The sequence below is a fragment of the Macaca nemestrina genome, chromosome 9, assembly GCF_043159975.1.
Source record: "Macaca nemestrina isolate mMacNem1 chromosome 9, mMacNem.hap1, whole genome shotgun sequence".
Classification (NCBI taxonomy): Eukaryota; Metazoa; Chordata; class Mammalia; order Primates; family Cercopithecidae; genus Macaca; species Macaca nemestrina.
This window is the reverse complement of record NC_092133.1, coordinates 26,982,069-26,999,995: the sequence shown is the minus strand read 5'-3', so window position 1 is coordinate 26,999,995 and position 17,927 is coordinate 26,982,069. Positions and strand designations below refer to the sequence as shown.

The window sequence follows — 17,927 nt, the reverse complement described above, 5'->3', positions numbered from 1 at the left end:
TAACTGCTACCCAGATGAACCAGCTGAAAACTGTCAGTACACCCAAAGTTCTCCAATCACCCTGCCTCCAAAGTTAACAGTAATTCTCCCTTCTATTACATGAATTATTATTATTGAGACGGAGTCTAGCTCTGTCACCCAGGCTGGAGTACAGTTTTGTGATCTCAGCTCACTGCAACCTCCGTCTCCTAGGTTCAAGCGATTCTCCTGCCTCAGCCTCCCAAGTAGCTGGGATTACAGGTGCCCACCATCACGCCCAGCTAATTTTTGTACTTTTAGTAGACATGGGGTTTCACTGTGATGGCTAGGCTGGTCTCGAACTCCTGACCTTGTGATCTGCCCGCCTCGGCCTCCCAAAGTGCTGGGATTACAAGTGTGAGGCACCACACCTGGCCACCATAAATTATTAATAGCTTTGACTATTTTTGCATTTTAATTAAATGGAATAATGCAACATATATTCTTTTTAGTCTGACTTCTTTAGCTCAATAATGGATATGACATTTATCCAAGTTTTTTGCATATAGCTTTAGTTTGTTCTTTTTCATTGCTGAATGACATTCCATTCTGTAAATATACTATAGTTTATGTATTCTACTATTCATGGATGTTTAGATTGTTTCCAGTTAGGGCTCTTACATATACTTTTGCTATGCATATTATCTTACATACATTCTGGTGCATATGTGTATGCATTTCTGATAAGTATATACTTAAAAGTGGAAACACCAGGTCATAGATGGTATACATGTTCAGCTAGAGCAGTTAATGTCAAACAAGTCCCAAATGGCAGTATGTATCTACACTCCAAATAGCATTATATGAATGACCAGCTGCTCCACATTCTCAATAACATCTGATATTATTAGTCTTTTGTTTTTGTTTTTGTTTTTGTTTGTTTTGAGAGGGAGTTTCACTTTGTCACCCAGGCTGGAGTGTAGTGGTGCAATCTCAGCTTACTGCAGCCTCCACCTCCTGGGTTCAGATGATTCTCCTGCCTCACCTTCCCAAGTAGCTGGGACTACAGGCACGTGCCACCATGCCCAGCTCATTTTTTGTTGTTGTTGTTTTATTTTTGTTTGTTTGTATTTTTAGTAGAGATGGGGTTTCGTCATGTTGGCCAGGCTGGTCTTGAACTCCTGACTTCAAGTGATCTGCCCACCTTGGCCTCCCAAAGTGCTGGGATTACAGTTGTAAGTCACCACAGCCAGCCTATTATTAGTCTTTTTAAATATACATCTTCTGATGGTGCACAGTAATATATTATTATAAATTAAGTTGCATTATACAGGGATGCTCAGAATTTTTTCATATGCTTATTGGCTATTTGGTTACCCTGAGTTATCTGTGCATTTTCTTTTTTCTTTTTTTTTTTTTTTTTTTTTGAGATGGGGTCTTGCTCTGTTGCCCAGGCTGGAGTGCAGTGGCACGATCTCAGCTCACTGCAAGCTGCAAGCTCCACCTACCGGGTTTACGCCATTCTCCTGCCTCAGCCTTCCAAGTAGCTGGGACTACAGGTGCCCGCCACCACGCCCGGCTAATTTTTTGTATTTTTTTTAGTAGAGATGGGGTTTCACCGTGTTAGCCAGGATGGTCTCGATCTCCTGACCTTGTGATCTGCCTGCCTCGGCCTCCCAAAGTGCTGGGATTACAGGCGTGAGCCACCACACCCAGCCCCATTTGTACATTTTCTATTGAGTTACCAGTATTTCCCTTATTAATTTGTAGAATTTATTTATACTCTCCTAATTATGATTCCCTCCTTGAAATTGTTTTATTTTGCATAATAAAAATAAACAATAAAAAACAAATAAAACAATTTTATTATTTTATTACCGTAATAATACCTTTTCAGTAAGGTATTATTACAAATACTTTTTTCCCTCTAGGGCTTAATTTAATAATAATAGCTTATTGAACAGGTATTATTACAGATATCTTTTTCCCCTCTAGGACTTAATTTTTATTTTCAAAATAATGCCTTAAATAACAGAAATTCTTAATTTTAATGTAGTCCTATTTAAAATTAGTATAATTAGGCTGGGCGTGATGGCTCATGCCTGTAAATCCCAGCACTTTGGGAAGCTTAGGTGGGCAGTTCAATTGAGGTCAGGAGTTCAAGACCAGCCTAACCAACATGGTGAAACCTTGTCTCTACAAAAAGTACAAAAAAATAGATGGTTGTGGTAGCTGGCACCTGTAATCCCAGCTACTCAGGAGAGTGAGGCAGGAGAATCGCTTGAACCTGGGAGGTGGAGGTTGCGGTGAGCCAAGATCATGCCACTTGCACTTCAGTCTGGGTGACAAAGGTAGACATCATCTCAAACAAATAACAATAAAAATAAAATTATGAAAAAGTATAATTATAAAGAAAGTATAAAGAATTTCTTAGTATAATTTCTTTATACTTAATGGGTTTTCTTTGCTGTTTTAAAAAAAATCTTTGCATAACACAAGGTCATGAAGATACTCTTCTGTGCTTTCTTTTAGAAATGTTAGTATTGCCGGGCATAGTGGCTCATGCCTGTTATCCCAGCACTTTGGGAGGCTGAGGTGGGCGGATCACTTGAGTTCAGGAGTTTGAAACGAGCCTGACCAGCGTGGTGAAACCCTGTCTCTACTAAAAATACAAAAATTAGCTGGGCATGGTGGCATATGCCTGTAGTCCCAGCTACTTGGGAGGCTGAGGCAGGAGAATTGTTTGAACCCGGGAGGCGGAGATTGCAGTTGAGCCGAGATCTCGCCACTGCACTCCAGCCTGGGCAACAGAGTGAGACTCAAAAAAAAAAAAAAAAAAAAAATTTAGTATTAGCTTTCAAATTTTGATTGACAATACAGTTATAATTATGTTTGTATATTATGTGAGATAAAGATTCATGTATTCCCATATGGATATTCAAAATTGTAGCACCCATGTATTGAAAATATTATAATTTCTCCACTGTACTACAGTGTCTCATTTGTCATAAAGTAGATATGTGTCTATATATATATAATACATGCATGTATATATGTTTCTTGACTCTCCTTGTTCAGCTTGTGAATGATATACATATATGTATATATTGATATACATCCATATATGTGTGTATATGTGTGTGTGTATATATATATATGGTAATGTTAGTCATCCAAGTTTGTGAGTCACCTTCAAAAGTATCTTTGCTATTCTTTAGGTCTTGACATTTTGTGTAAATGTTATGATCATATTGTCAATTTTAATACACGAAACATGCCAGAGATTTTTATTCAGACTGCTTTTAATTCAAGTCAATATGAAGAAAATTGATGTTTTTTTATAATATTGAGTCTTCCAATCCATGATCAGGGTGTATCCCTCCATTCATTTAGGTTTTTTCCAAAATTCATTTCCAAATTTGTATTGTTTTCTGGGTAGTGCTATTGAAAATAAGTTTTTAGATTTGAGTGTAAATATTTGTTGTATTTTGATGCTATTATAAATTTTACACACACACACATAATTTTCTACTTGTGTAGAGGATTTACATGTCCAGGCATCAAGACTCACCCTACCTCTAGTGAAAATATAATGTGTTTGAAATTAGTAATTAACATAGGGTTTGAAATTCACACCAAGGGAACAGAATAGAGTGCCTAGAAATGGAACCACAAATAGACAGTCAGTTAATTTATGACAAAGGCTTATAGCAATTCAATGTGAAATGAATAGTCTGTCAAGGGTATTGGGACAATTGGATATGTGTGTGGATGAAATATAGAAACTTGAAACAGTTTTATTCAAGATAAATCATATACATTAATGTGAAACCTAAAGAGAAATCTTGTGGTATGACTGTTTTCACAATGTTGGTTTAGATAAAGACTTCTTAAGCCTGACAAAAAGCACTGAAGTGACAAAAACCACTAATTTTCAAAATGTAATTATTGATACTATTTGAGGATATATCTACCATTTTTAAATTTTAATTTTAATGTGTTTGAGACAGGGTCTCACTCTATCAGCCAGGCTGGAGTGCAGTGATGTAATTATGGTTGACTGCAGCTTTGAACTCCTGGACTCAAGTGATTCTCTCACCTTAGCCTCCCAAGTAGCTGGGACCACAGACACACGACACCATGCCTGGCTATTTTTTTTCATTATTATTTTTTTTTTCTGGTAGTTGTCCAAGCTGGTCTCAAACTCCTGGACTCAAATGATCCTCCCACCTTGGTCTCTCAAAATGTTGGGATTCACCACACCATGCCTATATCTACCATTTTAGTAGATGTTTTCTATTTGTCTCAACTGTATTATGTTCTTTTTTTCTCTTTTACTTGCCTTACTTTGGATTAATGAAACCATTTTAAAGTTACTGTAATTCCCCTGTCAGTAGCTTGATGATAAGATTCTCTTACTACTTCTTCAGTTGTTACTCTAGGTATTGAAGCACACATTCTGGATATGTTGGAGTCTAATATAAATTAGTACTTTTATCTCTTTATAGATGTATCATGAACTTTAAACTACTTTAACTCTATTTAATTCGCTCCACATACTGTGTTATTATTCTAATGTATTTTAATTCTACATATATTTTAAATCCCACAGCTGATTATCATTCTTGGTCTGCACAGTTATTATTAACTTCAATTTACCCCTTTCTTGCTCTTCATTCCTTCCATTATATTGTGCGTATTTGTGTGTGTGCCTCTGTCTGGGTCATTTTCTTTATGTGTGAATAATTATTTTTAGTATTTCTTTTTATAGGCAGTGGTTTTTATGAGATATTGCTATGGAAGGAAGTGTTGGGAAGGGAAGGGAATGGTCCCTTTAAATGATACGGAAGGGGGGAAGGGTGTGGTCCCTGGCTAGGGCTCCACCCCTGGGCCTGTGCCTTGGGACCTAGGTGAGGACAGGCACTCCTGCCTTTGCACCCAAATGTTGTGTTTCCCAAGACCACCCTAGCCTGCCATGCTCCCATCCTGTGCCTATAAAAACCCCCAACACCCTAGCAAGCAGACACACAGGCAGATGGACGTCAAGAGGAATGCACCGACAGGCACCAGCATGCCAGCAGGCCACCGACCAGCAGAACTACACGGAATTTAGCTGGAGCAGTTGGAGGAGAGCCCAGGCCACTGAGCGGCCCGACTCCAGTGGAAAACCTTCCCACTCCATCCCCTTCTGGCTTCCTCCATCTGCTGAGAGCTACCTCCGCTGAATAAAACTTTGCACTCACTCTTCAAGCCCAGGTGTGATGGATTCTTCCAGTGCACCAAGGTAAGAACCCAGGATACACAAAGCAGTCTCTCCTTGCGACAAGGCAGAGGGCCTAATTGAGCTGGTTAAGACAAGCTGTCTATAGACCGCAAAACAGAGAGAGCATACGGTAGCAAACGCCCACTGGGGCTTCAGGACCTGTAAACATTCACGCCTAAACTCTGCCGTGGGGTCAAAGCCCCACAGCCTGCTCCTGTGTGCTCCCCTAGAGATTTCAGTAGTGGGGCGCTGAAGAAGCGAGCCACACCCCCATCACACGCCTGCGAGGGGGACAAGGGAACATTTCTCGTTTTGGTATCTCCATTATTGTTTATCTAAAAAACCATTTGTGTTTTCTACAGCGCTTCAAAGATGTCATTCCATTTTCTTCTGGACTTTTTAAACACCTCTGTCTGATTTGAGATTTCAGCAGTTTGAATGTAATAGCTCAGTGATTTTTCTTTGCACATATTCTTCTTGAGTTTGCTGATTCTGTTAAATCTATGGGTTAATATGTTGATATCTTTCATCAGGCTTGGAAAATTCTCAGCCCTTATCTTTACAAAAATGATTCTTGTTCCTTATCTCTCTCCTCTCCTTCTGGGGCTACAGTTGCATCTGTGTTAGACCTTTTTTTTTTTTTTATCATTTTCCATTTGTCTCTTATTATTTTTTCTCTATATTCTATTTCTTTCTTTTTTGCTCTGGATGGTATATTTCCTGCTGTCCTTTCTTCCATTTAACCTCTATTCCTATGGGTTCAATTTGCTGTAAACCTAAGTTCTTAATATCAGTTATTATATCTTTATTTTTACAATTTCTATTTGGTATTTCTTATTGATTACTGCCCTGGGGTTCAATTTTCCACCTTTTCTCACATTCGTGAACATATTAATCACTGTTATTTTACAGGATATCTTAAATAAACACTATATCTCATCCAACTGTTGTTCTTTTCTGTTTATCCCTCCGTTGGTCCTGTATCTTGACATATTTGATTTTTTCTAAATGCTCAACATTTTATATGAAAAAATATTGGGTAAACCTGTGGTTTATGTTATTTTCCATTAAAGAAGGTTTACTTTGGTTTCTAATAATCATTTTAGAGTTGAAGAGAATCACTCTAATTGATTCAGAGACTGAAGTGATTTCAGACTGGATTTCTGAGTACAGAGGGGCTGTTCTAATTCAGGTTTGCCTTTACTCCTAGGACAGAGATTTCCAGAAGTTCCAAGAACCAAGTCTTAGATAGTTCACCAGGGTCCTCCTCCTTGATAGGTCTTGAATTCAAATTTTTATCTCCCCAAAGAGCAATACTTCTAAAAACTTTGTTTAACTTCTCAGCCTCTGACTACTTTCTATGTTTCCTGTGTTACTTAGGTATCATGAAATACCTCACGGAGGAAAAAGGCCCTGGGTATGTGCTGCTTCCCTGTGCTTTCCTTCTCCCTGGGATATGACCTTATCACTTCCAACTTTGGAATGTCCTCATAGTCCAATTTTTATCTCCCAAGCCTTGAGAGTCTATTAACACCTGTTTAGCCAACACTTTCTACTTGGCCTTTTACTGGAAATCTGAAATCTGTACCTCCTCTATAGTGTGGCATATGAATTGGTAAAGTTCTCGAAAGGAAAATATAGCATAAAATGTTGGACTCACTGCAGAGAATTTCCCATTTTTTAAGAAAGGAATTTTAGCTTCTCAATCCTCTTCATAGTTGTCTCAGCTCCTAGTCCTCCTTTCCTCCTCTTCATTTTTCTTCTTCTTCTCTCTCTGTCTCTGTCCCTCTTGCTCTAAATATATATGCATATATTTGGTTTACTGCATGCTAATCTGCCATAGTCTCAAGCAGAAATCCCCAAAGAATTTATGTGAAAAATGAGCAACTCCAATTTGCCTAAATTGGCCTGTATTTTTCTAGTTCCAACTGAAGAATTTTTGGCACTTTAGTATTTAGAAGATTGAATACAATTGAAAGGCACTCATTAAGGAGATAATCAGGAAAGGAGTATTGGGTTACACAGTGGTTCTGTAAATGGCCCTTGGACCAGAGATATGCACATCATTTGAGCTAGAGTTTCAAACTCGTTATTTCACAGTTATTTTTCCTATGAGAATTAAAATACTACAAATTTTCATCAAACCTGACAAAGCAATCATAAATGCTTCATCTTTCCATCTTCATGTCACACTCCGGAACCTCTGACTTCTCTATACCCCTAGCCTTGCCATGGTTTTTGTTTTTCTTGAGCACAATGCACAACCTGTGAACTTGTTAGAAATATATATTCTTGGGCCCGACTCCAACCTACTGAATCAGAATCTTTAAGGATGTGGCCAAGAGAACTGTGTTTTCACATGCTCTCCAGGTGATTTTCTTATGCCTGGCAAAAACTGAGGGTCCCTGGACTATCAGCAGAGGAAGCTGTAACTCAATGTTATATATTTTAATTCTGGTGTCATTGTTAGCCCTTAAAATCCCTTTGTATTTACAGGGCTTTACATAATGGTAACCATAATTAGGTACCCAGAAAACGTGACTGAGGATAGGACTGCTTGGTTTAATAATTGAGATGATTTAATGTCAGTACTTATCCTTTAGAGACCGTCTTCCTCATTTACAAGATGACAGAATTCCTGTGTATATTCTAAAATATATAAGACAAATTTCATCTTATCCACCATATAAATAGACATTTCAGACAACCACAATCTGGCAAATAATAATGCATGCTTTTAATGATATCCCTGAGGTGCCACACAATACAAACTCTTAACTGCCAGATAAATTACACTCAATTATGTTTAGATTGGCCTCAGTGCTATATGCATGACCATCATGTTGCCCTTGGAAAAGAAAACCCTGCAGGCTGAGAGGGGATGAAAGTATTAGCATCTCTCAGGTTAGTTTAGTATGTGTATGTATTAAATTATTTCAGGAATATTATTTATGTATTCTGAGAAAATGGATTTTGCTAAAATTGCCAAGAAGGCAAGATTAAATCTGACAGATTCTCCAAAAGTAAGAGATTAAGTATGAGTGAAGAACAACTTGCGGTGAAATGTAAGTAATTAAAGAAATAGATCAGGGAAGGTGAAGTGATAACAAAAACCAAGGAACTAAAAGTAAAATAAAAATTTTTAAATAGCATCTAAAATGGAGAAAGTTGAAAAAGATATGGAAACAAAACCATGGTTTATTAAGAAAAATCACTGGCCATAGAAAGTAGCAAGGAGATAGGAATCAGCCCTACCTCTTCTAATTGCACCATGAGAGTGACGTTGTGTCCTTGCTCCGCTGTCAGCTTTCCATCAGCTGTGACTATCCGCAGCCCCCGCGGGGCTTTCCCTGGGCACTTCTGTGGTTTAGCAGTGTACTGTTCCCTTACTCCATCAGTGCAATTATTGGAAACCACCTTCCTGTACCTAAATGGAAAGAAGCTCAAGTTGTAAGGCAGCTCATTATAATGTGAATCATTCCCATGTTTCTAAATTAGACATAGTGCCTAGCCCGGAGGACCATCAGTAAGCATGTAACCATCTTTCATGCTACTATGAGGAGTAGGGTTAATTCATATAAAGCACCCAACAGAGAGAGAATCACGGTCACACGCTGTATCTATTACTAGCATTGTAACTGAGTTTTATTCATCTCTTAAATTAATGAATCACTTCATTGTGGAGTTGTGGGAAATGCGCAGAAATAGAAGATATAGCCCCTACTCTCACTAAGTTTATAAGCTAGTTGGAGAGACATAGATGGCTAATCTAGGAGATAATTCAAAGGCTATATAATTAAGAACTAGAATGAGTAATAAATACTGCAAAGCAATTTACAATTCAGAGAAAGAATAGATTATATGGATATGTGATTCGACATTCATAGATCGCATACAGACTGCTACAGTTATGGCATAGCACAGACAACAATGGCTAAATTTGATATTTCTACTCAATATTTCATGAGAGGTTATACTGGTTAAACGATCAAACTTCACATTAAAGAGACTTCAGTTTTTGCAGATTGATGCTCTTTTGCTTATTTCTTGTTTTAGCTATAATGGGAAAAAATTTATTCTATAAAATTAACTATATAATTTATCAGATTCATAGTAAATTAAAATTTGCAATTTTAGGATGACAAACCTTTAAGATTTTTGAGGTTCAGTGTTATCTAGCCATTATCGTTTTATACTGTTGGGTCCATAGCAACCCCTTTATGTATGTATATATTTGATTTCCCAAGTTTAAGTGCCTAGAGTTAGTGGTAGAGCCCAAATGAGAAGCAATCAAAGCTTACTTTCCACTCTTCTAGACCAGAGGTCAGCAAACTTTTTACAGAAAGAGCCAGATAGTCAATGTTTCAGTTTTGCAGGTTGTGTAGACTTTGTCACAACTACTTAACTCTGCACTTACTGTATGAAGGCGAACACAGACAACACATGAAAGAATGTGTGCAGCTGGATTCCAGAAAACCTTTATTTGCAAAACTGGCATAGTTTTCCAATGTGTTTAAGTCCAGTGAACGCCCTTTCCTCTGCGAGAAAGTCAAACGAGATCCTGTCTGGAAAAGTACTTTGAACACTACGGATCACTACAATGAGTTAATGCTTAACTCATTTCATATGTTAAATGTAAGAATTAAATGGGTTAATAATGTACACAGAGTACTTAAAAGTACGCTAATACTCTGCAAATGCTCATAAAATATGACCAATTATTTATGTTTAATATTATTACTATTTCTCTTCTCTGTTCAAAACCTTCATGGACTTCATATGACCTTAGGATAAGCTGTAAATTCTGTAATCCTGGGCATGAAGCCCTCCACTAGCTAATTTTATTCTACTTTCCTGGACTCTTTCTCCCTCATAAGCCCACGTCCATTCTCCTTTTAATTTTCTTGAGAGTACGTGTTTTTTCTCCTTTTCTGCTTCAATGTCCTCCTGCATGTCCTATCATCTGCCTAAAACGCGCCCACCTTTAAGGTACAGCTTACTTCTTGTCTTCTTTAAGACAATTTCTCTGAATATAAGAGTAAAATGGCAGGAATTTCATATTTAGAGTGCTTACTATGTCCTAGTTATTGTGCTAAGTTCTTTACATAAATTAACTCATTTATCTTTGAAAGTATCCATAATAAGATACTGTAACTATTCCCAATAAACAGATGGAGGAATTGAGATTCATAGGTGCCAACCAGTTTTCTCAAGATCAAATAGCCAGGACCCTAGACAATTTGTAGCACACATCCCCTCTTTACTACTGCACTGCTGCTTTAAATGGAGTGAGATTATCCCTCCTCTAAACCCTTAAAAGAATCCTTATGATTTACTTGATAGGAATTCTTTATACCTTGTATGATTTTCTTCCTGGTGTGGCTGTGTGAACTTCAAGCTCGTTGAGGGCCTCCTTGTGTTCCAAACATTCAAAGCTGGTATTTAGGAGGGCCATACCAGTAACTGTACCAGTTTAAATGTGGAAATATCTGCATATTAATTGGTTATTACCACATCCCCAAACCCTCCAAGCATCTCACTCACCAACCCAGCTATGCTGATCCCTGTCCTTAGAGTCCTTGCTTCTCACAATTCAGCAACTTATGGGTTAACACCTAGCCCATGAGGGGTTCACCGAAACTCTGCTCCAGACATAAGATCACTGCCCATGCTGGTTGGTCATTGTTACATCTAAGCAATTTGAACATCATTCCATCTGATTTTTTTTTTTTATACAGTCTCGCTCTGTTGCCCAGGCTTTACTTGGCTCACTGCAGCTTTATCGTGGCTCACTGCTGCTTCCACCTCCTGGGTTCCAGCTATTCTCTGGCTCAGCCACCCAAGTAGCTGGGATTACAGGCATGTGCCACCACAAATGGCTAATTTTTGTATTTTTAGTAGAGATGGGGTTTCACCATATTAACCAGGCTGGACTCAAACTCCTGGCTCCAAGTGATCCGCTCGCCTCAGCCTCCCAAAGTGCTGGGATTAAAGACATGAGCCATCACACCTGGCCTCATCTGATATATTTTTTAAAAACTCCTTTGTAGTTGCTTATGAGTATATGTATATTAAAAGAGAAAATAAGGGCAGGTGAGAGAGAGAAGGAAATAAAACACAAAATGCATACACTGGTGTATGATAGCATCCTGGTACCAGCAATAGTAGCAAGAAAGTGACCAGTGATGCCACCCAGGTTAAGTTTGGTATCTCAGTGAGTTTCACCATGCATCAGAGACTGCCTACAGGTTTCAGAGGTGAGGCACTGTACAAACTGAAGTCAGGTTATGATTTTTAATCACTCAGCATCCATGTGACCCTCTCTTGGTGTGCAGCTATAGAAACATGGGTTCACCATCACCACTAGTATCATCAGCTAGAGAACATGCTTTTGTTTGTCACTGTTCTGATCAATCGTTACCTTAGGCTTTCCTGAATCCTGCAATAACAGGAGTTCTGCTCAAATCCAAAGCACGAATCCATCCCCCTGGGACTATGCCACAGAGAAGGCTGTTGGTAATTTTTTTAAATGCTCATTAAAAACCATTCTGAAACCATTTTATTTCCTGTATGAAAATGGCATCACATTAGCCCTACCAGACCTGTCCCTGAAATTTAGAAGAAAATTGTGCCGTAATACAGAGTTCATTTACTCAAGTAAGCACACACCTGCTTTCTGCATTACAGAATGGTTCTATTTTCATCCCAGCAGCTGTCCCTGGGTCTGAGTTATATAAATGAATAATGCATTTAATATGTTATTAAATGGGGCTGCTACCTCCGTAATAACAAGGCAACTTATGATTATGTTGGACCTGCGCTCTGAATATTACTGGGATGCATTTAGTTGGTAAAGCATTCTTCAATCTGCCAAGAAGAAAAGTGCTTTGTAATGGCAAGGGAGTCTTTGTACAATTACTGAAAAGGAAACATTCTGCAAATGTGCCTTTGATATTACCGATGGTTCATCAGTAGATAGGATTTTATTACTCCAACAACCCCAGTTTCAGCTATTCTCTTCCTCCCTATCTTGATATGCCTCTGTCACATTTTCCTTTTTGCCCCTACCCTCTTTGATTTTGCTTCTTTGCTACCTGGAAGTCTTAAAAAAGATGAAGGCAATAGGCCGGGCGTGGTGGCTCATGCCTGTAATCCCAGCACTTTGGGAGGCTGAGGCAGGCAGATCACGAGGTCAGGAGATTGAGAACATCCTGGCTAACATGGGGAAACCCAATCTCTACTAAAAATGCAAAACAAAATTAGCTGGGCGTGGTGGCGGGTGCCTGTAGTCCCAGCTACTCCGGAGGCTGAGGTGGGAGAACGGCGTGAACCTGGGAGGCGGAGCTTGCAGTGAGCTGAGATCGTACCACTGCACTCCACAGCGAGACTCTGTCTCGAAAGAAAAAAGAAGGAGGCAATATTTTTGTGAAAGTAAAACTGGAAGAAAGCATTAAAAGTCTTTGTAGCCTGTGACTTTTCTATTTAGTAGGTTTTTTTCCTGACATTTTGAGGTGGTGATGGCAAAATACAGATGTTTTTGAGTATTCAATGTATATTAAGGTAACAGTATATTCTAGCTTAGTAGATCTCAACCCTCTCTACCCTTTGGAATTAGCTGGAGGTACCTTTAAAATAGATGGATACCCAGGCTCTGCAACCAGAAATGTTGATTTGAGAATTATGGGCATCAGTTTGTTTTTGTTTTTAAGTTCCCCTGGTGATGCTAGTTTGCAGCCAATGTTAAAGACTACAAATTTAAGAAGGCAAAAACCAATAGATGTCGGTGTGGATGTGGTGTAAAGGGAGCGCTTATATATGGCTGGTAGGAATGTAAATTAGTACAAATTAGTACCATGTCTATGGAAAACAGAATGGAAATTTCTTAAAGAACTAAAATTAAATTTACCATTCAATCCAGTAATCCCACTACTGGGTATCTACCAAAAGGAAAAGAAGTTATTATATCAAAAAGACATGTGTACATGTATGTTTATCGCAGCACAATTCACAATTGCAAAGATATGGAACCAACTTAAGTGCCTATCAGCTGATGAGTGGATAAAGGAAATGTGGTGTATAAACACAATGGGATACTACTCAGTCATAAAAAAGAATGAAATAATGTCCTTTGAAGCAACTTGGATGGAGCTGGAGGCCATTATTCTATATGAAGTAACTCAGGAATGGAAAATCTAATACCACATGTTCTTACGTATAAGTGGGAGCTAAGCTATGGGTACAAAAAGACATAGAGAGTGGTATAATAAACTTTGGAGACTCAGAATGGGTGAGGGAAGAAGGAGGGTGAGAGAAAAAAACTACATATTGGGTACAATGTATGCTACTCAGATGACAGATGCACTAAAATCTCAGACTTCATCACTACACAATCCATCCATGTAACCAAAAACCACCTGTACTCCAAAAGCTATTGAAATAATATATATATAATAAATATATATATCCCAAAAATATATAACACTATATATGTGTGTGTGTGTGTATTTTTTTTCAAGAAAATAAAACACTACTGACCTGAAGGTTAAAACTAGTGTTGTGGAACCAAATTGTCTGAGTTTAAATTCATTCTCTTATTCCATGAATTTAGGCAATTTACCCATCCTCTCTCAAATCTTTGATTCTTTGCCTACAAATTAGGGATAATTATGGAATCTTTTCCTAAAGTTCTTGGGAAGATTAAATGAGACAATGCATTGAAAAGGGCTTGGCATAGATTTTGGCACATTTAGAACTTAATAAATATTAAAATAACAGAAGTTAGAAAAAAGTATTTAAGTATCAAATATTAACTCGCTATGATAGTTCAAGTTCCCCCAAAATAAAACTGATGTACTTATTGCCAAGGTCATCTTAAGATCAAATCCAATTATGTCAATTCCTTTCTTAAAATCATTCAAAATTTCCCATAGGCTTATTCTAAAGAGTAACATTCAGGTTTAAAGTAAAGATCCATGACCTGACCTCAATGCATTTTTCTTGCATCAGCTCATTCCATGGCCTGACATGCTCTCTTAGCCAAGTCATTCTGTATACTAAATGCCTTCTTTTGCCTGTGCTGTTCCATTCTGCCCAGGATGCTTCTTCCTACTGACAAACTTCTACTCATCCTTTAAAAAAAAATCAGCTTCAAAATCATGCTTTTTGTGAAACCTCCTCTTCCCTTTTGTCACAGTAGTTATCACATGCAACCAAGGTGAAACTGGAACTCTAGGTCTTCTTGTACCCCAGGGGGTGTTACTGTCATTGAGCAACGGTGTTCCTCATTTGCACTCACAATAAAAAAAAAAAAACATAAATAGTTTAATTTCTTGGCTTGTGCTATATGCATTTGCTTTCAAGGGAAAATACTGCCTTGTTACAATGACACTAGACTTAATGAAGCAGGAAATGAAGGAAGCCTTGGGGATGGAGAAGGGGGCTAGTTCTGGGTAGAGTATATGGCTAAGACTTAAAATCTTCCAAATCTACCACCTTAGTAATGTGGGTGTGCAATGACAAAACAGTTATTTGTGTATGTTCATGTGTGTAAATTAACAGAGCTGTGTAACTATAGATCTCTGACATGAAGACACAGGGCTGTGATGGCATGGCTTAACAATTAGGGTAGAGAGAGATTCTTCTACCCCTGCATCCAGAGAAACTGTTTCTGAAAAAGTAGTAGTGGTGGCAGCCTAGATTTCCTGATCTCCAGTGAATAAGGATTATTTATACCAGACTTCCAGGCTGACAGATCTCATTGATGGCTGTATATTAATCATTGTGACTCTTCATCAATAGATACAGGCATCCCCAAAATGGCCATTTATTCTTTAACTGCGATCCCATGTGACAAGGTATGCTCAGGGGTGGCAATGTGTCCACATATCAACAATAATCTTATGTAGCAGCCATGGCATCAGCAATCAGGAATAGAGTTCCATGGTTGGCTAAGCAGGCTTTCCAAGTTTCTCTCCTCAAGGCAACAGGTCTTTGGACTATTCCCCTCAACGGAGTAAACAGACCTTGGGATTAAGGGACAGGCATAAGACAGAAGACCAGGTAGAAAGAAGAAAGCTTCTCTTGTATTAAGCAGGATGGAAACACACGTCATTTAATTTGAATAGTAATGGGTATGTGACTTCATTTTGAAGATGAGCTTGATGAAATGGTGAAATGGGACATATGGCCACACACGCTTCACTAAATCACTTAATATCGATAATCATACTGATTGAGAATGCCTCACAGAATCCACTGTCTGAGCCCACCAGCTGTACAACTAAGTTATATGAATTTGTCTTCTATCTTTTGAGCACCTACAGTCCAAGGAATTCTAATATTGAATCCTTTCAATTGGTCATGTAAATGTTAAAGCTTGAAGGGGTCTCTAAGATCACCCAATACTATCCTTTTGTTTTTCACATAAGGAAAAGGAAACACAGTTTAGAGAGTTGCACCTCACACAGGGGACGAGTAGCACGTCTGGGACTCTGGACTAAGTTTGGTGTTCTCTTGCCACTGTACCATAGCACCTGAGTAAGAATTGTTAATGCCAAGGCCATTGATGTGGGCAAGAATCGCCATGTGAGAAAGCAAGTCTCCATGTACAGTGATATTCACCTTTTCCTTCATTTCCCAATCCCAATGTCATCCATGAAAAGATGGAAAACCTCATTTAAGAAAGGTACTCTGAAGAGTCAACTCTGTAGCAACCAACAATTACTGAGTGTGTGCAGTGAGGCTGTATGGTTCCTGGCTAGAAAACAGCTACAGAGGCCCCTGCAGCGATGAGTCTGTAAATAATGCAAGTGATTGCCTTTTGTGTGGACTTTAAATACATGCACCAGTTTTAGGGCCAATTATTCTCCTTGATGCACACTGAAAAATATCCTTGAGAGGAGATCAGACCAAACATCAAAACCCCCACAAGGCAACCAAAACAGAATCATCTGGAAAAGACCAAAGCCCCCAAAGACACTGGAAATAGCAAATCCAGGAAATGGCAGGTTAGCAGAATTTAAGTGTTTTATGGCTTATGTAGAGAGGAAGTTTCCAAGATTTTATTTTTAATTGACACATTAATTATACATATTTATAAGGTACAGTGTGATATTTTGATACATATATACATTGTGTAATGATTAAATCCAACATATCCATCACCTCAAACATTTATCCTTTGTGGTGAGAATATTCAAACTTCTCTCTTCTGGCTATTTTGAAATATACAACATAATATTATTAACTATAGTCACTCTACTGTGAAATAAAACACCAAAAGTTATTTATATAAAGCATATTTTAAAACATTCCAAATGTATGTTGATAGTATAAAGGTAACTATTTTGCTAGAATTTATGTGTGTATTTTTTCTTGGACCCACTATATATTTATAAATAGATACAGAACTTTAACTTTTAAAAATGTATTTATTGTATAAATATACCCATTGGAATCTCTTGAACATGGGAGGCGGAGGTTGCAGTAGCTGAGATCACACCATTGCACTCCAGACTGGCCAACAGAGTGAGCCTCTATCTCAAAAAAAAAAAAAAAAAAAGAAAAAGAAGTCCCCATTGCATATTGAGAAACTAACCCTGAAGAGCAGTAAGAACTGTCTTTGTATCTTCTTCCATGAAGAATTAATGGACCCTATAAAGAAACTCTACAGATAGAAATTGCTATACATACTTTTTAAAGCACATCTAGAAATATCTCAGCTTAATAGCAAGAAGAAATCTTTCCCTTGAGAAGATTATCTCGATTTCTTAGAATAAACCAATCCAATGCCCACTTTATTTTATGTTTACAGAATCTTTTACCACTGGCATGAAACAAGCAACATGCTAGTTAATTTGGCAACTTAAATTTTGCAGTATGCTCCCTGGTTCCAAAACAGTATAAACAAGATTTAACCATATATAAGTATCACTAAATGAGCTTGTGCTTGTGGATGTGCATACTGAGATATTTATAGATACTGAAAGAGAAACAAAGAGGAATAAATTTTGGGTTCTTTCAGCACTAACATGAAATAAAATAAAAATGAATACTGATTTCATTTTATTTGAGCAAAAGAAATTCGTTCAGTAATCAGCTAAACACATTATCTGACCCGACTGGAATAAAGGGACAGACATGTTTTGGTATACACTGCTTTCATCACTTTCTCATTATGTAACTTTATGAGCCGATGTAGGTTCTTATTTTTGTTTTACAAATGAGAAAACAGAGACTCACATTAAATATGTCCCAGATATTAGTACTGCAGTGACAATTAAACATCAAATACATGTCTGGACTGTGGATTCATAATACAAATAAGTTTTTTCCCTTCTTTCTTTTTTTTTTTTTTTTTTTTTTTGAGACGGAGTCTTGCTCTGTCACCCAGGCTGGAGTGCAGTGGCCGGATCTCAGCTCACTGCAAGCTCCGCCTCCCGGGTTTACGCCATTCTCCTGCCTCAGCCTCCCGAGTAGCTGGGACTACAGGTGCCCGCCACCGTGCCCGGCTAGTTTTTTGTATTTTTAGTAGAGACGGGGTTTCACCGTGTTAGCCAGGATGGTCTCAATCTCCTGACCTCGTGATCCGCCCGCCTCGGCCTCCCAAAGTGCTGGGATTACAGGCTTGAGCCACCGCGCCCGGCCCTTCTTTCTTTACTCTAGAGGAGTCTTCAGACAATAGTTATTGGTGATGGTACACATTTTA

The 17,927-nt window shown here is 38.2% G+C and overlaps 1 protein-coding gene across 4 annotated transcripts in view; it reads right to left on the bottom strand.

Moving 5' to 3' along the window:
- Positions 1-17,927, bottom strand: part of LOC105478290 (sortilin related VPS10 domain containing receptor 1) — a 596,134-nt gene that overhangs the window by 76,809 nt on the left and 501,398 nt on the right. For all 4 annotated transcript variants that reach the window (XM_071069161.1, XM_071069160.1, XM_071069162.1 and 1 more), the window contains exon 18: positions 8,477-8,648. In XM_071069161.1, the coding sequence (XP_070925262.1) occupies positions 8,477-8,648 (172 nt within the window). The remainder of the gene's footprint in view (positions 1-8,476; positions 8,649-17,927) is intronic.